The 27,309-nt window shown below is 32.1% G+C and overlaps 1 protein-coding gene across 6 annotated transcripts in view; it reads right to left on the bottom strand.

The window, feature by feature from the left end:
* Positions 1-484: 484 nt before the first annotated feature.
* LOC127718020 (serine-rich adhesin for platelets-like) overlaps positions 485-27,309 on the bottom strand; it is a 47,396-nt gene continuing 20,571 nt past the window's right edge. For 2 of the 6 annotated variants that reach the window (XM_052223909.1, XM_052223910.1), the window contains exons 2-14: positions 23,932-23,992; positions 20,777-21,802; positions 16,919-17,001; positions 15,613-15,674; positions 15,053-15,079; positions 14,525-14,673; positions 13,789-13,972; positions 11,915-12,085; positions 10,708-10,807; positions 8,016-8,171; positions 6,272-6,319; positions 5,171-5,188; positions 485-3,760 (exon numbers count right to left, since the gene is read on the bottom strand). In XM_052223909.1, the coding sequence (XP_052079869.1) occupies positions 3,743-3,760; positions 5,171-5,188; positions 6,272-6,319; positions 8,016-8,171; positions 10,708-10,807; positions 11,915-12,085; positions 13,789-13,972; positions 14,525-14,673; positions 15,053-15,079; positions 15,613-15,674; positions 16,919-17,001; positions 20,777-21,802; positions 23,932-23,983 (2,094 nt within the window). In that variant the 5' untranslated portion in view covers positions 23,984-23,992 and the 3' untranslated portion in view covers positions 485-3,742. Of the gene's footprint in view, positions 3,761-5,170; positions 5,189-6,271; positions 6,320-8,015; positions 8,172-10,707; positions 10,808-11,914; positions 12,086-13,788; positions 13,973-14,524; positions 14,674-15,052; positions 15,080-15,612; positions 15,675-16,918; positions 17,002-20,776; positions 21,803-23,931; positions 23,993-24,093; positions 24,133-27,309 lie in introns of those variants that run through there. The other 4 variants (XM_052223912.1, XM_052223913.1, XM_052223914.1 and 1 more) reach the window with 4 other exon arrangements.

The raw sequence follows: 27,309 nt of genomic DNA, 5'->3' as shown, positions 1-27,309 counted from the left end.
ACCAAACGGAACAACAGAAACACTGAACTGCTACAAAAACAAACGCCAACATCCATAGAATATGTGATAACAACTGTCATATTCCCGACTTAAAAGACTTCACAAACGAAACAAACGTTGTTATAAGCATACATGAGTGTCATTATTCTTTAAATAATAATGGTCTAGGATTTTTTCTAAGATCAACTTTACTGATGTTGGACATTTAGTTTCTTGATAAGTTCTTAATTTATCAACGGGGATTTGTTCAGAAATGCATGTTATAAATCATGCATCGTGATATATCGGAAGAACAGATTATTAGCCCTACTCTACATGTAATTGTTCCTTCATCTCAGTCAAGCAACTTGCAAAATCAACCCAACCGATTTATTGCTTAATTTTTGTTGGTCCATTATATATTTATCTATACATATGCAATATATGAGACTAGATGCCCATGAAACAGCAACCGGTCAACCGCTGAAAAAAATAAAACAAATACTTTCTATATGAAACATAATTTATTGATCAGTAAATGTTCTTGATTTTCCCATTTCAGATAGATTTTTGTATTTAAAATATAAATCAAAGCTTCAGATAAATAAACAACAAATGAACAACTTTTCTTACACATGACTTTGGTAAACTAGCATTTCTTCAGTATACATTATATATATATAAATGTACACTGACGTAATTGGTATATATTAAGTACATGTATATAAATTAGATTCAACTTACATCTGTGAATGATACATATATAAATATAAATCTATAGAAAAAGGAAAGTTAATGCGTATAGATGTTCATGAGCAAACAATTCCGTGATATAAGTAATATCAAAATGTCTTAATTTACATCGGCATTTTTTTAAATCAAATCATATGTATTCGTAAAGACATGTATATAAAATGAATGTGATGCCCATGAGAATATAAAAGTTGCATAATTAATTTACTTATTACAATGCTACAGGTTTCTAAACAAATATTCATATAAAGGTCATCAAAGATACCAGGTTTACAGTTTGCTAAGACGGAGGCACGTTTCGTTTACAAAAATATCATCAGTGGCGCTCGAATTAAAATGGTTTGCAAGCCAACTCTATACAAAGTTGAAAAGCGTTAATATCCGAAAATTTCGAAAAAAATCAGTTAAGTCTATCTATGCTTTGGGTTGAAAAACCTTAATATTTCGAATATATCGCCATTTTATAAACAGTTAATTTATAGAAAATGAACATGTCAATGATAGTGCATGTCAACACAAAAATGTTGACTACTGGGCTAGTTACCGTCCTTTACAGATATTGAGCGAGAAAAAGTACTACTTATAACATACTCACATTGTTATGTGTGCAGTTTAAACCACTTAAGATGGTACATTGGATAAATCATGTAATAAGGATTAAATGAAAATAATACTTTAAAATGTCATGCATCTAAAGCACTTTTCTTGATTTAACTGAGATCACCCCCAGTTTTTGGTGGGGTTCGTGTTGCTCAGTCTTTGGTTTTCTTTGTTGTTTTGTGTACTATTATTTGTCTGTTTGTCTTTTTTCTTTTTTAGCCATAGCGTTGTCAGTTTATTTTCGACTTATGAATTTGAATGTCCTTTTGGTATCCTTCGCTTATCTTTTACTCTCATTAAAACCCAAGCATTTGAAAGCCATGAATGTATATATACAATTCAGTATATGTTCAGTTTAGCTTTTGGGATAAGTAGATGAAGAATTTGTGAGACAATTGAGACGTGCTTGGATGTTTTTGATGACAACTTATACTTAGTGTATGGGTTAAACAGGTTTGCTGTAAAAAAAAATTAAAAAAATTAATAAATTAAAAATCGGTGTTTGGAATTGTTTTAATTAGATTTTTAAATCGTTAGGGATTGCTTAGGAAAAGAGACTACAATATATACAAGAATTCAAATGTGCAATCCATTTACTAGAAGTATCCCTTTAAAATTATTAGGACATTAATAAATTATTTTTTCTACTATATACCTGAAAAATAGTGTAAAGAGATCACGGACCACGGTCCCAACTACTAGAAAAAAGTTAAGTTACAATATTTAAAAAAAAAATTGTATATAAATTTAATAGTCAGTGTCCATTTCTTCTTCACTATGACACATTCTACAAAAATTGATTTTAGCAGACAATAAAATAAGAGACAAATTTCTTTACGAGGGTATACGACAATGGAAAACTTATGACAAAAAAAATAAACTCATCATAAATACCAGGGTTACAGTGACCAAGGAATGTATTACTTTATTAAAAGTACGATATGTGCTCATGATATGTAATACAATATAGTTTACGTCTAACAATATGAAGAAGTATTCAGAGTCCATCCGTATATGAAAATCAAATAACAATTACATTTGCGGGAACATGACTAAATGGTCTTTGTTTGAAAAATTAATAAAACAATATACAAAGCAAAACACAATATAATACAGTATGTAATCAAAAATCAAAACTGATAAATGATAGAAAGGTTAATGAGTGATATTTATGAATGAATTTAGTTGTAGCCGATATATATTATATTATATATGAATGTACCCTCAGCTGCCCTGGGTTAAAATTAAATGGCAAATATTGACTCAGCTTAGACCTTTCCTGATAGACTGAAATGTTGACTACATTGAGGAATCACGATTGTGTCTAGAGTTTTTTCATAACCTTTCTTTTAAATTATCTTTGACTAGTGATATGTTTTCAGATACATGTCATTGATTCGACGCCTTCAACGTCAATCACAATCAATTTTATTGTTTTTATTATACATTTCTATAGCTACTTTTGAATGTTTAATTGAACGTATATCTGGAAGTTATCTTGTTTTATATATATTTTTTTGATATACAAATGAGGTTGAACTAGTTCTAAATCCATACAAAATATCATCAATATCCGAAATATCGCCCAATTATGTATAGTTTGCCTTTAAAAGGGTTTGTTTCTAAATAACCATTTTATCTGCTAAATGCTAGTAGACACATATACAAGGATGTATATATATATATATGTATATTTCTCTAATTCTTCGTCAATTTATCCCTTTCTGCACCCATTGTATAAAAAAAATTTAATCAACGTGTGGTTCGTTTGATCTCAGTTCTTCATTGGTTAAAATACGATTATGACGTCGAATTTTCTTGCTTTTCTCTGAATTTCCTATTGTGACGGCATGAAAAAAGGCGACCATGCCTGATGACGTCACATAGAAAGAACACATCTTTTTGCAGATCATTCGAAAAGAAGGAGTAAATTTGCCTGCATATTGTTTGAAAATCATTAGAGAAACAGATTCCACCACCAAATCTCGTGTAATACGATATTTATCCACTCTCGACAGTTAAATTTTAAATATTTAAAACGCTCGGCGAGCCTCGCGTTTTAAATTTGAAAATTAACTGTCTCGAGAGGATAAATATCGTATCACACTCGATGCAGTGGTAGAATCTATATATACATAACGGACGATATCAAATGTAGACAAAAAAAAATAAACAGATAACGAAAAGTTTGACAACATATATGGACAAATAAAGCATAAAGTCAGATCATTCAGGGATATAACAAACGTTTTTCTCGTTTTTGCATTTTGAATATAATGAACACGTTAATCTATAGGAGACTATAAAGTATTGTCGGTATGATGGAAGACCAAATATTTTTAACGCATCTTATAACCAATACTATAACTTTAGGATAACGTCCTTTCCATATCATGGCAGCGGTATTATTCTAAAATCCTGTAGTTGCCTGTAAATCAAACAATAAAATAGATATTACTTATTTACTAGTATATTTTTGTGAACATGTTTTGATTCTTCAAGTAGTTTCTATTAGTTTTTTTTTTACATATATCAGACATTAAATCTTAATCATATTTAAATGAAGGCAACACCAATGTAAGAAAACAGAAGGTAGTGTCATTGATTGGTTTATAAAAATGAAATCAAAATATTTTAAACCATGTAATAATGATAAAAAAATTAAAATACGTTTTCTTTTCATTTTTTCTTCTTTTTTCTCTTTTAAACTACAGCAATGAATCCAACATTAAACACATTGATGCTGGCATAACATGTATCTGACAAAATAAGGTGTGTAAATGAAAGAACTGACATGAATTTAAGCAAGTTCGGGATTCCAAACATTTAAAGGCGTCATATTGCTAGTAATTCTATATCTACAATTGCTATACTACATCTATCTGTCACTATCACAACAAATACTTTATAATATTCCGTATCAACTTCACAAATAATACACGATGGTCCAATGAAGTACAGATTCTAGATACAGACGTTGTTTATCACCTTAATAACGTGTTATAGTATTCTTTAATTTGTCTTTGTAATTTATTACTTTTACTGTTTAACCTATTTTTGGCATTATCCATTTGACGTGGCTCGGTACTTGTAAATCCCGTCATTGTTTTGTTGTGCTATGGTAAATTTTTGTATTCTTGTCTTTCGTTTTTGCTAATGTGCTTTGTCTATATGCCTTTTTGATTGTCTTTGTAGACATATTTGCTTTTTTTTGTAGATTTATTTTACACTTAATAAACTATCTTGCGGATGGTAAATTCTATATGATCACGAGCTATAAAAGCAGTAGGTGAATTAAAATAATATGCTCAAGTGGACATTGAGTAAATGTAAGGTGGACTCTCCAGAAGCTAACTTCTTATACCTTGGCAGAATTTATATCAATCATTTAGCTCTCGTTCAAATTCAAATTCAAATAATGAGGGCCTTGATGGAGTTTACAGAAAATAGAATAATGTCCCAATACTGCAGAGAATGGCAAAATAAAATAATAGAAAAAAATAAGCCAAACAAAAATAAAAGAGAAAAATAGTCCAACATATAAAGAAAAGAGAATAATGGGGTGCTAAATTATTAAGAATGGAGAAAAATGGGCACATTTTATAAAGAATAGAAAAAATGGCTAAAAATGATGAAGAATACAGAATTGTAGGACTCTCTCCAAATCTAGACCCTCATTAATGGGTAAAAAGAAAACTGTTTTAAAACAAATGATGAAAAAAAAACTCTTTGTAAATGCAACATGATTTTTGAATACTCTGTTTTATAGATTTAAACAGTTTCCGTATAACACTTATTATCAATACTACTACCACAGCCTTTTATTAAAAATTATTACCCGTCCTGTCGGATATGACTAAATTGAAGAAAAGCATTTCAACAATATTTTTAGTTTCAATTTTAATTTCAAATAGTACTTAGTATGAAAGCTCTTTTCTTTTGCATTTCATTGATAAGCACTTTAGTATAGTTATGTGATTTAATATGTCATAAAGAAGATATCTGGTGTATTGCCCAATTTTGCATCAATAAAGCGACATTAAAAACATCTAGAGATCAACATATGGTTTTAATCAATATGCATATGTCTAGTTTACAACATGTCAAAAAAAAATGCTCCTAGCCTAAAAATAATTTATCTTATTAAATCGAGACTCAATAATATGCGTTTAACACCTCGACTGGACATTAAACAGACATTCATTATCAACAAAACTCAATTCAATCTCGCTTTCATTAAAAAAATGATGATCTCCTAGAGTTTTCAAAAGAAATTCGGTATATTTTGTCCAGTGCATAGACATAAGTAATCGTCTTTTCAATTTCTTCCCTATATATTTTATATTAAAAACGCTTTTTTTTTCTTACAAAAATATTTTGAAAGCGTTTGTGTTTGGATTTTTTTTCCAAACCAGGTGTTGAAAGATGCACAAATGTTTGAATTTTGATTATTTATTTGTTGGTAGTTTTGTCTTCTGTTGTTTATTTTTTTATACTAAATTGAAAACACTAATAATAATCATTTATTTTAGTAGAAAGGTAAAGCAACTTTTCTAACAATAGATAAATCTACTGTTAAATTCATTAGAAATAAAAAGGTTCATTACAAAATTTCGACCAAAAAAAAAAAATAAATATGGGATAATGTCCTTTCTAGCGTAAACAATTTGATTAAAATGTGATCAGAAATAAACACACAAAAGTTGTTTGAAAAATGAGGTTTTATATGAAATATATAATAGCACAAAATTGCAAGTGACGAATGTCTATGTCCACTCACTTACACATTTATCAGATCTATATGTTTTTGTAAATAATATTTCTCTTCTTTGGTCCTAAAATTCATGAAATAGTTTTCAAGAACATGAGTTATGATTTCCCTTAACATAGTAGCCCATATTTATAATAAATGATAATCATAACTGAAATGGATATTTACCTCCGCGCTGTTCTGTCGTATACTACCAGATACTTGAGGTCTTCTAATCTATAAAACAAAGAGTTCTATATAATACTGTGATTTGGTTTATTTCCATGGAGTTAAAATTTGGAGATTTCTAAGCACAACCTGATTTGAGATTTTTTATTCTGACGTTGTTTTTTTTTTTTTTTTTCCTCGATCCTAATCTTTTTTTACAAATTTGATTTTCATTACAGATCAGTTTAAGTGATGACATATTTTCACCATTTTATCTCAATCGCCAAACCTTCCAGAACATCTAACCCGTCTAAAAAGTATTGAGTGATTGATGTGTGATTGTAAACGGAAATAGTTTTTTATTTCATTTATAATTATAGAAGAATTAATCAACGAATACACCGAAGATGATATCACTAATTCGATAACATGTGTCACAGTGTGTTGAGTTTAGTGGATTGATATTTCAGTAGACAGCCGGTATTCGAATAGGTATTTATTGTGCACCACTACTGGCCATTTTTTTCTCATTTGAGGCAATTTATACAGAACCTTCTCAAAGACGAAAAGAAAAAGCATGCATCTTGCAAAGTTCTTTGATATTTACTTTCAGATATATTTATGATGATCTGTCACTCAATAACCCACATTTTAATGAGTGCTTAAATCTGATATTTCCCAGCGAACTTGAAATTAAGGGTTCTACCAAAAGTAGAATGTCTGCTTTATATCTTGATTTTTTCCAATTGTCAACTTCCTATCTCTCAGTGGTAATATACCCTACCCTCTGTTCTATCGTATCGCGTTAACATATCTCATGTAATACGTAAGGCTCGTGCATGTTCAAACTATACAGACTTTATGAACAGTGCTGTTCTCCTTACACAAAATCTGCTTCAACAGAGTTATGATGAAGAATGAATGGAATCGACACTATATAAGTTTCACGTTCACCATCAGGAAATTTTGTTGTCTCAGATCACTAGCGGCATATTTTCGCGGTCTCAGATCTTTATATACGAATATTCTAGTATTCGTTTGATCTGTAATTTATCCGATTGTTTCCTATTCCCGAATGTCACAATTTGATTGAATGTGAATTCGTATGGCGTTTCTACCCCAGAAATAGATTACCTTAGCTGTATTTAGCAAAACTTTTAGGAATTTTTGGTCTTCAATGCTCTTCAACTTCGTACTTTATTTGGCCTTTTTAACTTTTTTTTTATTCGAGCGTCACTGATAAGTCTTTTGTAGACGAAACGCGCGTCTGGCGCAAATACAAAATTTCAATCCTGGTATCTATGTTGAGTTTATTTACCCTGTCGACGCATCCTGTCTTCTTCTTTTTTAAGTTCATTCGATTCCCTCAGTTTTTGTTACCTTGGTTTGTCTCTTTTAATCGATTTACGAGATTTTTACATCAGTAAACTACTGTCGCCTTCATTAAGAATAAACAGTGCATTATAATGGTTCCTCACAAACTCTGAACATTTTAGTCAGAACTTCTGTGTTGACATGAAATATCAATAAATGTGGTTATTTCCGGTAAATTTTCAGTTAATAAATGTTTGAATTATTCAAAACACTACTTGTGTTTAAATTGAAATTCCTTCACTTTTGTACTATTAATGGATAGTTAGACCAAAATAACGGACCGACGAAGCATATGGACACATACATCATTTTATAACCCTGCTTTCACCTTTCATACAAATGTATATTTTGATATAATAGTAAATCAGAAGTAACAAATATTAAGATCTACCTCAAAACGCTTTTCTTGATCTAATTGTTCAGTTATTTTTGCATATGTGTCTTTGCTATCCTCAGGATTCCAGGATTGTCCGTTTGGGGGTCTGGTTTGACTTGGATCACTATAGTCACTATACTTATCATCATCATAACCTAAATTTGTAAAACCCTGAAAAACAAACCAACAAAATTCATTTCAATACACTTTGAACATCAGATCAATTACAATTGAAACTTATAACACATAGTAGTGAAGACTCGGTGGGTGAGTGGTCTAAGTAGTCGAACTACTATATCACTAGCCTGTCAATCCTGAGGTTGTGAGTCCGAATCCCGCTTCCTCCACCAATAAAAACTGACCGGTACGAAATAGCGCAATAGTGCTGAAAGTGGCGTTAATTACCAATCAATCAATCAACAATCAATCCAATACATAGTGTAACAAACATGAGCAGCATTTTAAAGCTTGACATCACTAGGCATTTAGTTGTTTGATTTTATTTCATGTCAATACCACTTTAAGGACATTTACATCTATAATGGTAATTTCATTGTTGATCTTCAAAAAATCTGATATAAGAAAGTATCATATTATGACGACATTTAAAATAAGCCTCAAAATTTGGGACACCTGGCCCCAATTCATCGTGACACAATATTTCAGCTGTAAGAAGGTACTACAAAACAAATGGCAGTTAAGAGCAAGGAAAAACAATAATTAATAAACTGCTTCGCTGAGCGCAGCTGGATACGCCCACAGAGGTCCAACCCTGAACAGTTGGGGCAAAAATGGACACAATATTCAAGTTTGATACAGGTCTGAATTTGGATTGTAATTAAATATTTGACATACATGTATTATAGGTTTCTGAATAAATGAGGTCAAAGAATTTGAAATTGGTTATATGAATTGAATTTATATTCAATTAAAGATTTCTTGCTGTTGTGCAAAACACTGTGCTGTTGCGCAATACTTAGTAAATCTGTTGTCAGACTATAAACAAATAAGTTCAATTAATTCTAAATGTCATATTAGAAATTTATGAAAATCAAAAGGGAGCTTACATCAATAGAAATAAACAATTCACCAAAGTTTCATGAAAACTGCTCACAGCATTTTGAGGTATTGTCCGAAAACTGGAAAATCCCCCCTTTTTTAATGAATAAAACCCAATAACTCAGAAATTTAAAATGTAAAATTTATAAATTCTAAAGGGAGGTTACATCAATAGGTATTAACAATTCACCAAAGTTTCATAAAAACTGCTGAAAGCATTCTTGAGTTATTGTCCGACAACTGGAAAATCCCCCCTTTTTTAATGATTAAAACCCCATAACTCGGAAACTTAAAATCTAAAATTTATAAAAAAACAAAAGAGAGGTCACGTCAATAAATATAAAAAAATTCACCCAAGTTTTATGTAAATTGGTTAAAGCGTTTTTGAGTTAATGTCCTACATGTTGACGACGGACAGGACGGACAGACGGACAACGGTATACCATAATACGTCCCGTAAACGGGCGTATAAAAAAAATGTGCCAGGTCCGCTGAAGAATATGCATATTGTAGAAAACCTTAGTGTATCGAATAATTCACATTCATAAACAGTAAATATGGAATGGCCGTATCAATGATATTTTTAATGTCAAGTTAATGCGGTTAATAAAACTTAATGCGTTTGGAGTAATATCTGGGTTTTCAGAAAACAAAAAATGGATGGCCAGGGATGTAAAACTACTGAGGACATATATGACAAAAATGGATGGCCAAGGATGTAAAACTACTGAGGACCTATATGATAAAAATGGATGGCCAAGGATTTAAAACTACTGAGGACCTATATGACAAAAATGGATGGCTAAGGATGTAAAACTACTGAGGACCTATATGACAAAAATGGATGGCCAGGGATGTAAAACTACTGAGGACCTATATGACAAAAATGAATGGCCAAGGATGTAAAACTTCTGAGGACCTATATGACAAAAATGGATGGCCAAGGATGTAAAACTACTGAGGACCAATATGACAAAAATGGATGGCCAAGGATGTAAAACTACTGAGAACCTATATGACAAAAATGCACCTAATACGAATAGTCAAAGTCATATAAGTTCAATTTTGCCTGATGTAGTTGGCAACTTAGTTTCTAAATAGTTCTTTAATTATGTAATGTGAAAGCTATATGTTATAAATCCTGTCGAACCACTGACCAATTGTTATGATGATAAGACTCGGGGCATAACAGTCCACCAGCAGCGGTCGGAACCAGTGTTAACACCTTTTTTACGTAACCTAAGTGCTCTTCTGTATTTATTGTCATCAGGAGCGCTCAAAACCAAAAATCTGAAAGCCAGGACGTTTATTTACTTCAGGAGCTTTTGACCAAAAGGAACATAAAACGAATAAAGCCGAAATGTTCCGAGGTTAACTGTTACCATATGCTACACTCATATGGTCATGATAATATCGAAACAATGAGACATTCATTTTGAAAGTCGGTGAACTTTAAAAAAAAAAAACAAGTCAACAATCATTGTATTTGCAACTATTTGAAATTCATTTATTTGCAACTGTTTGAAATTCATTTCATTTGCTAGTCGGTTAAGAGAATTATTTTCAATCTCGACTTTTTGTAATATCTACGTGATAAACGACATATGATCTCTATAACTATAAAAGTTATTTGAATTAAGACACATACACTTACAGGTTGTTGATTTTTAGAGTCATTTCTATAATAAGGAGGTCCAGGTCTTCCCATAACATCTGACATTGGTTCATAACTGTGTCTTCTATCATATCTAAATTTAACAATATCAAACGATGCCTTCAAATGTGCCAATACTCACAGTTATAATTATAGTTCACGTTAAAATGTCAGATCTTAATTGATTAATACGAGGAAGACTCTATCCCATGGCTTGGCGAGAGAAAGTTTTGCAAATGTCACCCTCTCGGGCAGACCAATCAAAAACCGATAATTTAAATAGACATAAGCTATATGAAAAAATTAGAATAAGATAATTTTTTTGTTCAATCATTGATGAGAGTGAAATAATAAAATAATAATTTGCTTTTAGCAGCCAGTTTTGATATTTTTTTCAAAATAATGTAAGAAACATTGCTAATGAATTATTCACTTGCAAGTGAATAATTCGACCTCATTGGTTCCGTATTCATGTGACCTTCAATTCAACACTTTGCTAGAGATGGGCTACGCATGAATTCAGCTATTAAAAGGAAAAGAATGTCAACATTGAAAGTGAAACAAGGATGAATCATTTGGTTGAATGATTCGATCCAAAAATAAATAAATCCTATACAAGTAAAAACGATGGTAAATATACTTTTGAACCTACAGTACGAAATCAAACAGACCTAGAAAAATCCAATTGCACGTGATCGCTTTCTATCTATATGTATATGTATGTTTATATCGGGTTATATGACCGTCGGCAGTCTTCGGAGGTCATATCGATGGTTAATTAGTTGGAGTCTAGGCTAAAATATACACGAAAGGCTAATACATATAATCGATTCAATGTATTGTTAATTGCTTGTTTTTGACCTTTTGCAATTTGGATATACGTTTTAGTTTGTTATAAACCAAATATGAGAATTTGAAGCAAATCGGTGAACATAAATTTAACAGCTAATGCTCCTTTAAAAAACAATAAATTTGCATCAATAATTTTAAAGACGCTTTATAGGTTTCTGTCTCGGGCCTTTTTTTCCTGGTGGAGTGTTGTCTTGTGTGCAATTATATTACATCTTCTTATTTTTATATTTAAAATGATGTGCTGATTTTTTTTTTATTTCATTAAAACAAAAAACTTTTATGTGTTTAAAATGTTCATAGAATTCTAAAATTAATGAAGTATAAATTCAAGAACTAATTTTAAACATACCCATATTTGTCTCCTTTATTTTTACAGCAACAGCAAATTATCAGAACAAAAATTAAGATTAAAATAACTGCTCCCCCTGATCCGGCTGCTATGGCAACAGCTAATTCCCATTTCATTCTTCGGACTTCACAGTTGTCTCCTTCATATTTATAATATTCTTCGCTTGCACACCTGTAATGAAAAGAAAGAAGAATCGTAATTAATGGCAAAACACTATTTTCGAATTTTATGCAGTTAACTTTTAAAGATGTTTCCTAAATTCATCTTCGTATTTACATACCATTCGGTTTTGATGCTTGTAAGTTGATGCTCATAATAGTTTTATGTATTCGACTTCCAAATCTTTAAGTCTCCAGTTTTACGTGAAGACGGTTATTTCAGACTCACGTGACATGTGTTTGCATAAAAAATCTCTTTAAAGATTAAATATTGACAAATTCAATGTTGAATGTTGAAAGCTTAAAAAAATATTAATGTTGAAAGCGAATGCTGAAAATCATCGAATTTTGTATGTTGAAAATGAAATTTTGTTTGTTGATATCGAATGTTGATTTTGAAATCGAGTGTTGAATGCATATGTTTAATATCGAATGTTGAATGTCGAAAATCGAATGTTGAATGTTGAAAATCGAGCTGTTATGGAGTCAAGAATCAGAAATATTTTATCAACCCTTTTGCCGATCCACAATTTTATATCATTCTAAATGGTTGTCTTCAAACCACATATAATACAACATCACATTGTCAAACTTGTTATATCGGTTGTCCAACGCAATATTTTGATAGAAATATACAAATTTCTAAATGCATTTTCTGCTTTAAACTTTGTCTTCGGTTGACAAATATAACACTTTCATCTAACTGTTTAGTTGATGACGGCTGAAATAAAGAAAATTGCCACACTCAAATGTCTGTACTGGGAATATAAAACTGAAAAATTGGATGTTGCATATCTCAATGCACTTTTCCAACCAGCCTTACTCCAGACTTCCTTCAAAAAAGAAGGTAGAATTTACTAGTACAAGTACCTTTCTTCTGCCAGTCTGTCATTAAAGCCAGTTGACATATTAAAAGATGACAGCCAAACTGAATTTATATGAATGAAGTATTTGAGAAATATGAAAAAAAGTAACATATGTACAATAATTTGTCAGAAGAAAATTTAAGATATAAATTAGAAGATGTGGTATGAGTGCCAATGAGACAACTCTCCGTTCAAGTCACAATGTGTAAAAAGTAAACAATTATAGGTCAAAGTACGGCCTTCAACACGGAGCTTTGGCTCACATCGAACAGCAAGCTATAAAGGCCTCCAAAATGACTAGTGTAAAACAATTCAAACAGGAAAACCAACGGTCTAATCTATATAAAAAGCGAGAAACACTTATGAACCACATCAACAAACGACAACCACTGAACAACAGGCTCCTGACTTAGGACAGGTGCATACAATTGAAGCGGGTTTAAACGTTTGAACAGGCGCCAACCTTCACCCTAACCTGAAACAGTAGTGTAACATTACAACATAAAAAGACACACTATAAAGTATCAATTGAAATGGTATATTTTAAACAATGTAGATTAAAACCAGAGGAATAAAAAAAACATCAAGGAAATGTTGAAAAAAATCTTAACAAACATTTCGAACTCGAAGGTAAATTTTAAAAGGGGAAAGACCATAACACCTGACAAAATAAAACGTTAGACTATATATCAAACAACGGAACGAACGGAAAACAACTTTCATATTCCTGACTTAATACACGACTGTCATATTCCTGACTTAATACACTACTGTCATATTCCTGACTTAATACAGGCATTTTCAGAAGAAATTGTGAGCAGCGTGGGTGATAAAACACATATACACTTACGAACAATGATGTCCAAACATGTTATTATCTGTTACTATTGTGCTGCAAGTTCCATGGTTAGAACAAGTTACATCTTTACATCTACTTGTGCACGTGGCCTCTGTTGGACTTGTATTAGTACACAGGTATCCATAAAATTTATCACAAACACCAGCGTTGCATGGATTGCTAAACGCACTAAGAGCTGAAAAGGTATAATTTTTTAATCGTTAATTCACTCAAAACTTCAGGTCTTAGCCAATAACGGGCATATATAAGTTGTCAACATGTTTAGAAATATGACAGAACTTCAAAACATACACATGTAAATTTGATACAGTGAAAACTCGCGGACTTTTTAGAACATGATATTTGTATAAAATGACATCGTTTACTAATAACTATCATATATAGCAAAATTGGACTACCTTGTTGAAAAAGTGTTATCATCGTGCCGTACTGTCAAAAGTTATGCAGCCAAAAGGAGTACATTTTATATCCAGTTTGGCCTTTCACAGACAAAATATTTCCTAAATAAGACATTTTTGCATACATATTCAAAACTTTGACACATTAATTTTGTAACATATTAAGACAAAGTGATTAAAGACATTAAGGTTAAGTACAACAACTAGACATGTCAGGCTCTTTTTATATTACGGGTGAATTAGGAAAGTTGTAATGTAATAATTAACCATCAGGAATGTGTTTTAATTACATTTGCGAGCAATTTTTTGTATTGTAATGATAAGCTCACCTGAAACTTTAAAATCTTTGGCGTTAGTTAAATTAGATGCGGTATTGTTTTCAAAGGCCTCTATAATCTGATTTACGATTAAAGATGAATTTATTGCTGCCGTATTGGCATCGACAGAAATTTTAACATCTGATAGGTGACTTGCTGCACTGTAAATAAAACATTTTTTTTGCAAATGACAACTCTGACAAAGGTTAATACATTTGATTTAAAGTGATTTTGTTTGTCATGAAAAAAGATTCTTATCCTCTACTTGACAAAATATAGATTTTCTAACCTCAATCCGTTCTTTAACAAGAAATTTCTAGAGTTTGCATTTAATCAGTTACTCCTATAATATTCTTCTTGGGTCATTTAATATTAACTTAGTATAATCATTGAAATTATTAATTCAGCAAAACTGTTACCTTATTATTATGATGGTGTAAAATATCACATTTAATCAAGTATCTTGTCTTTAGCATCAATATAGATTCATTAAATTGTGGAAGTTTTCAGTACAAACAATACAAATATATGTGTACATACCGTTTTCTCCTCGTTTTGTTTTTACACCTGAAAGTAGAGATCGCGTCATTATTAAAATCGTCAAACATCATCATCATCGTCGTCATCGTCATCGTCATCATCTTCATCATCATCATCATCAATAATAATAATAATGGTACATGTAAATTCATTAAGTGACATAAGTCGGATTCATTGTCTGGTTTGCAATCTACAATCAAGCATTTATATAACAGTTTCGGAACATAAAGCTATGTGAACAGGTGCTTTGGGCTTGGACCTTTTCTTTCCTCTTTTTTAACGGACAGAGGGGCAGCAAGTATAAACAAATGTTATTGTAATATTAAATGACATAGAAAGTATAAGAAAAATAAGTTGAAACATTATAGAAAAACTAGTATAAATAGCATAAACGACACAAAATGCTTAAGGGGGTCCATGCAACAAGCGTGGATATGCGTTCTCAACATTGTGATGTAAGCTGAAACATTTTTAAATCCGAGAATCGCCGAAACTTGCTGGAGAGGATTGATTTCAATGCTTAAATGTTCTATCTAAATATTATCCACAATTTCACATACCCATTCTCAACAACAACAACTTTTCTAACTGCATCCACGTTTTGCAGTACCTCATCTTCTATCTAAAATGATAATAATATCGGTAATTCTAAATTCTAAACAGCGACAACAACAGAAAAACATGAGAGATACCAGAAAGGATTGGTGAAATAATAAGTTGTATTAGTTATACCCGCGTTGAATGGTGTTGACTAATGTATATAATAGAATGTAACGGACAATGTATATATGTGCAAGACATTTTTAAGACATAAGTTTTTCAGGAAACAGTAGATATTCGGAAGTTCAGAAAACGTATCACATTGTACGACAAGTCTGGTACCATATATCAATAAGCTAATATGACATGCAGTTGCTGAGAAAAATGTAACAAAAATGTCATACATGTGGATGGCATTCTTTTAAAATGCAAGTTTCCTGCTTACACGAAGTATATAGAACATTGAAAGAACTTAAAACGTTTAACACGGTATGGCATATTTTAAAATCAATGTGCAATATAAATTGTAACAAAAAGGAATCACTTATAGTTGCTGAAAGCGGCTAAAACAATCAGATGGGCGGACGGACGTTAGAATAGAGGTAAACTAGTCTACCCCTTCCTTTGAAGAGAGGTGTATATACATAGACAGATATCATTGAAGCCAACCAATTTCGGTGTACCAATTCTGTTTTCCGGCTATACGCGTAAAAATAACTCATCTTGATTAATGTTTCTTCAATGATGATCGATACAATTTGTTTTAATCTTCTAAAACCTTAAACAAAAGTTAAAAAGATAAAACAACCGAAAGTCTCGAAAAGGCAGAGATAATTCAAACAAAAAAACTTATTCAACAAAAAAAAGTGAAATATGTTTGTTTCAAAAAAATAATACTTATTCATTCCAAAGACAACTTGAAACATACTGGATTTACAAGTAAATATAAGTTTGAAATGGTAACCCAATATGGCCTTTTATCATTTATGAATATCATGGTAGACATTCTTATTTGCCTTTAGTCATGAAAATTGTTCGCAAAAACAACAATTTATGACTAGAGTTTATAAAAGTACTTTTAAAGCAAAAAAAAAATTATTTACACGTCCTTGCTTCTCACACGAAATGTACGCCTGCAAACCTTTTCAACATCGGCGTACATAAATTTGGACAGGTGTTCATGTTTGTTTTGTTTTTTTATTTGACGCCTGTATATTTCATACTGAACTTAAATTAGAAGCTAGTAATCAATGGTGGTTCTCTTAATCAATGATATCAAGTCAAATCAAAATCAAGCTAGTATACTACATGTATATTGGTACTCACAAATTTCCTTAGATCCTCGTCGCTCTTTATGTTGTCACATACGATATCCAACTCTGTGCTAACTTCAAATAAACTATTTCCATCTGAAACAGAAAACGTTTATTTCAAATTCTTATCTGTTTTTCCTTTTTTGTTATTGGCATGTATTTGACTTCTCTATTTTTAAAAGAATTTTGAGCACAACAACACCGAATGAAGCGATTAGTTAGCAAAACTTAATTTATTCATGTATATGATTTTCAAAGAATTTTACAAAATGATATAACTTTTATTGTTCACTTTCGTAGTATATTCTGTAAGTATTTTAGATGAGTCCATAAAAGATTAAACAAAGTCGAAAATTTGAAGAAATAAGAGGCAGAAAATACCAAGGGAACATTCAAAAGTCAAGAGAAACTGACAAAGCTTGACAAAAAATTGTAGACGACTTAAAGACAGACAAGTTCACATAACACCACATAGAAACTTTATGGAGACTGAACAACGCGAACTCCATCAAAAATTTGGGGTGTATATGAGTTGCTCAGGAAGCGTAAGCAGATTCTGCTCCACTGGTGGGACCTACCGTGTTCACTGATAGTAGGTAAAAATTCGTTTATGAGTCTCAATCGCAGTCTCATAGGTTTCACAATGCCTTTTTCATACATCTTTTTGCATTAAGGTTAGCCCATTCTCTATATTTTCCATTTCTAAAGACTTGTTATCTTAAATACAGGGACACATTTTATATAAGGACAGTATATTGCATTTTTTTATTATACTATGTATGTTCTAAATTGTAAACAGTAAATATATTATCCCATGAAAATAGTCTACATGTTTAACCCCGCCACATTATTTATGGGCCGGTCCCACGTCAGGAGCCTGTAGTTCAGTAGTTGTCGTTGGTTAATGTCCGTCATATTTTTTTTCGAAAACTTATAAATAGGCCGTTAGTTTTCTCAATTAAATTGTTTCATATTTAATTGTTTCATGTCGGTTCCTTTTATAGCCGACTATACGGTTTGGATTTTTCTCATTGTTGAATGCCCTATGGTTGACTATAATTTCTTACATCCACTTCATTTGAACTTTGGTGGGTAGTTGTCTCATTGGTAATCATACCACATCTCCTGATTGTTATATTATGTTTTCTCGGCAATATGACCCCAAGGGTGACTGGGGTATTGGAAGGTATTCTTCCTGCCTACAGTAGAATCCTGGTCAAAGTGTGGGGGGGGGGGGGGGGGGGCGTTAGGCTGTGGCGAGCTACGTCCGGTCAGAATGGGGACGTTTCATCAGATGCCTCGTGTAGTGAGATTGTCGCGCTCTATGCACAATAAGAACCCTTGAATAAACTCTTTGAGGGGTCCGTAGGTGACCTGTTCCTATGCTAAATTCCCTATCCAACACACTCTCGTTTTCCTTTGGAATTCCAAATTTCCCGTTTATCATTATTGCAAGACATAATTAGGTCTTTCCACTTTTCGGTGGAAAGACCCTTTTGTATTTGTTCTGATTATTATTATTTTTTTTTTTTTTTCTTCTTCCGCCACTTTTATTTCTTGCGTATAGATTTTGTTTCGCCAGATGTCGCTTAGATGTTTGGTATATGATATCGAACAGTTTATGCGCCTTTGAAATTCACCCTGCGTAACCGAATACTTTTCTTTTTAGGAGTTATCTCCCCGAACACTGTTTTCCTTGTGACTGCATCTCCTCCGTAACTGTATAAGAAAGCGACAAATTTATTTTATAAAATTGCTCGTTATATCCTTCGCATGATTTGTCCAATTTTGACCGAAGCCATACGAACACTCCATATGAGAGTTATTTCCCCTTATGCATTTGATATAAGTGATATGCATTTCTATCTTATAAACCATAAGTGATAGAGACCTAGGATCTTTTGATTTGAGGTCCTTGGTCCAAAAAAAAGAAAATAAGGTCAAGGTCAGAGGTCAAGGTCATATTTTAAATTTTGATTTTGGCTTATTTTCAATTCCATTCAAAAACCGTATAAGATATCGACAACATATTTTTATTAAATTCTAAGTTGCGACATGTCGTAACACATAAATTTTGGTTGAAAGGGTACACTAACATTAAATTGGAGTTTTCTCCCCTCTTATATTAAAAATTAGGCATATAGTGATATAACTCACTAACCATATATAATTAAGACCTATGGTCTTTTGATTTGAAGCCCTTGTTTTATGACCTTGAAATTGAGCTCAAGGTCATAGGTAAATTTGACGTTCTAGATATTGACCTTTGCTTTTACCTCATATGTATACATGATAAAGCCATGGGACTTTTTGCATTACGTTGCAAGCCACTTGACCATGGAAAAGCCAACCGGAAGTGACCATGTGTAAACCGGAAGTAGCTATTTTTTTGTACATATTTAATGTGAAAGTATATTAAACCATATATTTTTGGAATCAGTATCAAGTAAACTATAAAAAAAACCCGGAAGTGACATTTTTCAAACCGGAAGTAACAATTTATCTCCCTTATTTAGAAAAAAAATGTATAGAAACCATATATTTTTGGAATCAGTGTACAATAAGCTATCATTTGACGCTGGATATGATATTTTAAACCGAATTTTAATAGTTCTATATCAAAATTGATCTTTATGGGTGGAAAGACCTTCAATTGTTCTCTGAACAATTGGTTTTTAATTATTGTATTTTCTGTTAATTCCTTCTCGTCGTGAAAATGCATGAAATATTTGCCACTGGACGTCAAGCATACATGAATGAATCAATCAATATTGGCAACAATGCCTTCATTTTATTGCCTTTTCATATATAATCATCTACTATGGTCAATTGTGAACAGACGACACATAAAATATTGTTACATGTAACGAATGATATTAGCACTTTATAAATTATGTGCGTCCGATTGAGTACTGTTTCTGATTAAACTTCACCAGTAACGCTCAAAAACACAAATCTGAAAGCCGGGGATGTACAAATAATTGATAAACCATATTGTTCCAACCTTTGTTTTCTTATAAATTTTAAGAAATATTCGTTATTAATCATGTTAGCGGAGAAACACTAACTACTCGAATTATGATACCCTTGGGGCAACGGTAATTAACAGTCCACCGGCAGCAGTATCCACTCAGTGCCTGAAAATTGAATTTAAAACACTTTATACATTCGTAAATTTCGTGCGTCCGTAGCTCTTTTTTTGTACATTGTATTAACATTCGTCAGCACGCTCCAAACCAAAAATTTGAAAGCCAAGGATGTATAAATACTTGTGGAGCTATTTTGTCAAATGGGACCTAACACGAATCGTCAAAAAAGCTGTCCATTGAATCGATACCAATGAAGGTGGACTTAGTTTTATTTAAACTGAAGCACTGACTACTTGGTGGAAAATAAATTTTTGGGACTGGTAGTTCACCAGCAGTGGTACTGAGCAAGTGATTGTAAAAAAAACAGAATGATACGTATTTCCATGAATCCGCACAATTAACGTACGCACTTTTCTGACGTTTGCTTCATCAGTACTACTAAAAGTTTGGTAAAAACTGAAAACGTTAGCAAATATAACAAAAACCAAAAGTCCATAATTAATCAGCCAAAACTGTCTAAGGTCATAATTGCAACATTAATTTTCGTACAATACATAATTTAAAACAGGACATTTTTTACACAAAGACTGTATTCTATTCATCATGTGAGTCGAGCATGTGTTCAATGACAACATGTATATGTGAAACAACCATAGCTGGTTCGGAATTTTGTCGTATGATTATATAGCTCGTCAAACAATAGACGCAAGAACAAACTTTGAATTAATGCCTTGAATACCTGATTTAAAGGCTACTTACATATTGCCAAAAAAAGAACCTACCAATTGATGACTGAATGTCGTCTGCTAACGTTGTTGATGGAGGTGCATTTGTGGATGTCGTAGTTGTTGTTGTTGTCGTCGTTGAAGTCGTCGGTAAAACTGAACTCGATACTAGAATATTAGAACTACTGGTGGTTTGAGTAATTGTTGACGATGGTATGATATCTAGGGAAGGTATTGAAACTATGTTGCTATGGGTAGCACTTTGAATAACTGATACTATTGTTACCGAACTGCTTTCCATTTCTGATTTCAATGAATTAATTGATACTGACGATGAAGCATCTATAATGGGTATTGATGTCATTCCATTGCCAACTGTTGTCAAAGAAGGATTTTCTGTTTTTGATATAGAAGATGTTCCTTCACTTTTGGAGGATTTGAGGTAATCTGATACTGACGATACTATATCGATTATTGTGGACGATTCCATAGATGATGGTGATGAATACATGTTTGTCATTGAATTAAGTCCTGTAGATATCATCGGGCTATTTGTTTCGACAACGTCTGTTGTCTGTGTTATCGACATCTCAGGTTGAGAACCTGCAGTAGTTTGACTTGAACTATTTTGATTATTTTGATTCGTATTGTTTACACTTGTACTTGTTAATGTAACAATATCACTCGAGGATAGCATGTTAGGTGTGCTTGATACAAAAGGATTGTCCGATGAAGACATTGTCTGAGTTGGATTGTTTGAGGATGCCATTATATTCACTGGACTAGAAGAGGATATGTATGACAACATATCGATACTTGAAGTTAACGATATATCGATACTTGAATCTAATGTTGTATCGATGAACATGGATGATGACGATGGTGAAACAACTTCATCTGAGTTGTTCGATAAAACAGAAGAAGATGGATAATTTGATGGAAACAGTTCTGTTGCTTCAATGTCAGTGGTTAACAAATTACTCGAGTTGTTCACAGTAGTTGGTGATATGGTAGTGGTGGAATTGCTTTCTGCTGTAATGGTGGAATTGTTTTCTGCTGTAGTCTGAGATAATAAAAGAACAACTGAAAAAAAAAGAAAACTAACTTTGTTACACTTAGTTCAAAAAAACCATAAAATTTTCTTTATTGGATTACAAATCAATATAAGCGTAGTGTATCTTGACTACTGGTTTCCAAAGTAAGATTGGACGAATTTTTATTGTCCAAACATAAACATTCACAGAGTTCACTTTAACTTTGAAAGCAGTTCGTTGAAATGTTCAAAAATGTAAATATATATGCCCATTACAATGTTTCCTGCTTCCCTACCTACACAGACCTGCCATAACACATTTCATAGACATTTTTTTGTAACACACTATTTAAGTCCATACATTTCCGTGGTTATGCACAGTTTGAATTTTCACTTATTTTGGTTTGTATATATCTTTCATATCAAACATGATCAATTTATAGTTGATTTTAAATTTAATTTAATCTTAAATAAATGTAAAATAATATTGCAAAACACAACTAACTCCTATCGATTGATAGTTTTATTATGATAGTATCCTATTTTAAGGCGATCAATATCATTGAATCCTAATACAGCGGACTTGTAGCTTTGTTACAAAGTAATGTCACTTTGAAAAGCAATACGCTCCTTTCATTGGTTACATTCTATTTGCTAATGTTTCATCTCAAAAGCAATATCCTTTCATTTGAGAGGCAATTTATTGTTACTCTATTCATGCATCCTTTTCGAATCTTTTCCCTTAATTACTATGATCCTTTGAACATCCCTATTACATAACTGAAGAGTTTTAATATATTTTGTATGCCTAAAAATTGAAGTTCAAGCAAACATTTTTAAAAATGTAAGTATTTCATAAAATAATTTACAGCCATATATATCCACTTATGTATACTAGTCAACAAAAGTAACGATACACAAGTTTGAACTCCAATTTATCATAAAATATAATAAAAAGGAAAAACTGTTAAATTATCCAATGAAAAACATTCATTTGCAAAGCAAATGCATATGATTAAAAGAATCTGACTAAACTGGAAAGTGAGAAAATACCGTGTTATTGAACACAGGGGTCAAATTCATTTTGCGGATAATGATGACAAAAGTCGGCACTTAATTTCGAAGATGATAATTAAGTATTCAAATATATGCAAAGGTATTCAAGATTTTAAGCAGACCATGTTTAAGTTTAAAGTTTTAAGTTCTAATATCGATTTTTGAATTTTTGGGTGAAAATACGATTTTTGAAATAACATATTTACCTTGGTACAGTGTATCCAATTTCATTATATATGGAAAATACATTGCCTAGTAACGTTTTTTTTGTTTACTAGTATATAATAATGCAAAGAGAAATAACTTTCAAGGGTGAATACATCAGCCCCAAATTCCCGTCTCCGTTAGTAAAGTGCCTTAAAGTGAAACTTTCTTTTTAAAAATCCTCGATAAGCAGGTCGTATTCATAGGAATAATATAGCAGAAACTAACACTGAGGTAGAATAATGTGTGTGGGTAGGATCACTTGTCTTTACGTGTACCCATGCAGTGTATCGGCCTAGTACAAATAAGGCTGCCTATATTCATGTAGCACTGTTACACATTCTCGACCTAATTAGCATGTAATAGTTGCCGCTGAACGTAAACCAGTCGTTAAGAGAATTCATTAGGCGGGGGAATTATTTGATTATGTGAGAACTTTCCACAAACAAAAACTATCGTATTTAAAAATTACTAATTTTGGACATTCACTTGTGTTTTCCAAAGTGTAACATATAAAGGTTTACGACAGAAAAAAAGTATTAGTAGAATTGATATCACGTGCCTTTACTGAGAGGAATAGCACACTTGTAGATATGGGATATAGGGGTAAACAATATGGGAACAAGGAAAAAAGAGGAAAAGGTGGATACTGAGTACAAAAGAGAGGGATTTGGGAAATTGGCATCAGATCTCCAAGTCACCCTCCCCTCTCTTTACTTATCACATCAAAAATGTAATACATGTTAGACAGTAGCAGTGGGAAAATTAAATACAAATCAATGAAGATTAATACAATCTTGTTATAAGGTGATAAACGGTATCGATCTATTTATCAAGTCAATTGCTTTCTGATTCAGATGCGTAGAAAAAACAAAATGCAATTGTAGTACAATTGAATTTTCACCTGTAAAAATCTTACCTGTGCAAAATGTGTAGCCACAAAAAAGTAACGGTACGTCCAGTATCGCCATGATTTGAATCTGAAAAGAAAAGTAGATGATGGTGATGTATAGATTTATGACCACTGTTGCTAAGAATAACTTAATTTAGTATGCTAGAACACATCTGAACTTGATCGCACCTAGGTGTGGTGTGCCTGATAGGAAAGGTTAATGTTGACGTGGACTGTAGCATTTAATATAGATACAAACATTGATCGAGGGGTAGAGGATGATCAGAGGATGCTGGATCAATAAACTAGTTCTCTTTTAGCTTTGTTATGATGCTTCTTCTTATTCATAAAACGGAATGAAATGTTTCGTGCACATATATATTTTTTATTTATAGAGTATGAACGAAGCCCATGAACACTCATTAATGAATAAATGATAAATGCATGTTTAACCTGTAAATGTTTTAAAGATTAATTCAATGGAAGGATCGATCGACTTCGATGTTATAATTTGCTTCTTATCCGTAAAGTAATGGAACATCAAAATAATGATACTGGTGATTGAATAATAACACTTTATAAATGTTATTTGTCCGAAGCGATTTTCTTGATTAAGGGAGCTACCATTTGATTTTTAGGGGGGGGGTGGGGGCGCTAAGATGAAATTTGAAAAAAATAGGCAGGACAGGAGTTTTGAGTAAAAAAAAGGCAGGATGAGCACTTGGCAAAACAAAAAGGCAGGATGACAATTTATGTAAAAAAAGTCAGGATAAATTAATAAAAAAAATGCAGGACCGAATAGAGTGAAAAATAAAAAGGCAGGACAGAGATCTAAACTTAAAAAAAATGCAGGACAAAAATTTTCATCCTAGCCCCCTCCCCATAAAAATCAAATGGTAGCTACCTAATCTTCACCAGGAACGCTCAAACCTTAACATTTGACAGCCCGTGATATAAATATACGTAGCCCCATTATAAGTAAATATATGACCAAAAAAGGTCATACAAAGAATAGTTAAATTCTTTGCTTGAGAAAGTTGGAACCTTTGTTTCTTGATAATTTCTTACTTTATCAACTGTTAATTTAGTAATTGATTATTTTACTAATAATAGTTGAATAAACAAGTATAAATCGGTACATGCACTGACATTTGATTAAAACAAGTTTTACAGCTAAAATAGGATTATGGACATGCAATATATATACAAGTTACATGTATTTTATAGCAATTATTCATAAATAGAATTTTTTTAATTTTTCAATATGAACCGTCAAAAATCTTTATAATGCAGTAACTTACAAGCATGAAAGGCGATCAAGCAACTTTTTGAAAGGTATTTTGGGGTTACACACATTATGTTTGTTGAGGTTTACCTTTGTTAAATTAACCATAGCTTTCATGCGCGGAGCTACGTTTACGCCAAAACGCCCGGGTGTGCACATAAATTTTGAAAAAAAAACATATTTTAACCCAAATAAATTAAAAGAACTTATTAAAAGCACACGAGCCTTGTAATTCTTTCTTCGATGAATTGTAATTGAAGATAAAAGACAAAGTGATGAAAGTTACTTTTTAATCAAATGGTATCATATTATTTTTTTAGGTACTCAAGTTTTTGTCATACAGCTCAGCTTTCGAAAAATTCCTGATGAAGGTAAATCCAGAAAAGCGTTTCGGACGCATGAAATTAATAAAGTGCTGTTTTCATATTTTATATTATATATTTTTTTCATTTTCTGTCAAAGTCTGAATCTACTGAGAATTCTACTAAGTTTACTATTGTTAAAAGCAATTCATTATCTGCTGAGATACAATATGGCTTACATTTTTTTTATGTTACAGTTCAGTATTTATTTTTACGTTACACCTGACCATCTATGAAAATTAATTAGGACATGTGTCCATTAACGAAATTTGAGTGTAAAGGCAAACAACAGTATACAAAACATAACTTAGAAACAAAAGACTGAGCAACACGGACCCCACCAAAAACTGGGGGTGATCTCAGGTACTCCGGAAGGGTAAGCAAATTCTGCTCTACTTGTGGCACACATCGTGTTGCTGATGTAAGTACAAACCCAGTGATAAGTCTGATTCGGTAGAAAAAGAGGACGGGATTGTGGTATTATCAACAATTGGAACATATCCGTCGTCAGTAGCAATCTGTGAAACAGATATTCTATAACGGTCAACCTACTCAGTATGTCGACCCGTAAAATTTTCGAAGGGATGATTTTAACTTGGAAAACTTAGAACTCTTGGTTCAGTACCTTCTTTGTAAGCAGCAACCCTCTATCAAGGACATGATGATAGGAAATGCAAGCTCTGGAATATCTTATCAACGTTAACTGGGAGATATATACTCCATATAAAGGTGTTACTGGAATGTTGCTACATAGAAAAAAAATCACAATTGGGAAGCTGAAATCATCTCTTTTTTCGTAAAGTTTTGTTCTTAATTGGTGAGTTTTTAATAACAGATATTGGGATCTCTTTCTCAATTATGCGTGAACTTCAGGGTGGGGGGGGGGGGGAGGGGGGCAGGAGGTCTTCTGTCCTGGATTAGCTTAGCGGACCCCAAACCACTCGAGGTTCGGGCGTACACTTTAAAATGGCCTAGCTACGCCACTGGCTTTGTTGTCTTTCTTGATTTTAAACCGTCAAAATGTGTGTACGCTCAGCATCTCATATAGCTTATATATTGAAAAAGAAACAGAGAAACTGAACTCGTGTGTAAATATATGACTTTCATTCAAACCTCATATCTATTATCATACCACTGACTATTACAAAGGGTCTGGATGGGGCCCTTCATTTCTGCATTCTTTAGCTTTTTATACCATTTTTCTCCATTCTTTATTCTTTTTCCCCATTATTCTCTATTCTTTATATTTAAGCACCTCATTATTCTCTATTGTTTATTTGTTTGGTCCATTTTTCTCTATTCTATATATTTTTACCCATTATTTTCTATTCTGTGAACCCACATCCACACCCTCTATTACCAACTGTTGCTGGTATTGATAGCAGATAAGTCTACATAATATCAACTTCATTTTCCATTAAATCAACCTGGGGCAAGGTGTTTACATTTGAATATCAAAACATAATGTAAATATGTTAAACAAAGACATCATTTTAGAAATAACCAACTTGTAAAATCTGGCTTGATATATACTAATGTATACATATCACAAAAAATAGTCTACAAAAAATATGATTTACCATAAAAAAAAAATCCTGACAATTAGACAAAAAGAACATTTTGATCAATAGTAAATATAAACAGTGCAAAAAAATAAATAGATATGAACTAGAGAAATTATATCAATAGAACCAATTTCCAAGCAGGGACCGAAGCTAGAACTTGAACAAAATGATTGCTTGCAACATACAGCAATTA

Source organism: Mytilus californianus, unplaced genomic scaffold (assembly GCF_021869535.1).
Source record: "Mytilus californianus isolate M0D057914Y unplaced genomic scaffold, xbMytCali1.0.p SCAF_10, whole genome shotgun sequence".
In the NCBI taxonomy this organism is placed as follows: domain Eukaryota; kingdom Metazoa; phylum Mollusca; class Bivalvia; order Mytilida; family Mytilidae; genus Mytilus; species Mytilus californianus.
The sequence above is the reverse complement of the archived record's forward strand: the minus strand, read 5'-3'. Positions and strand labels throughout refer to the sequence as shown.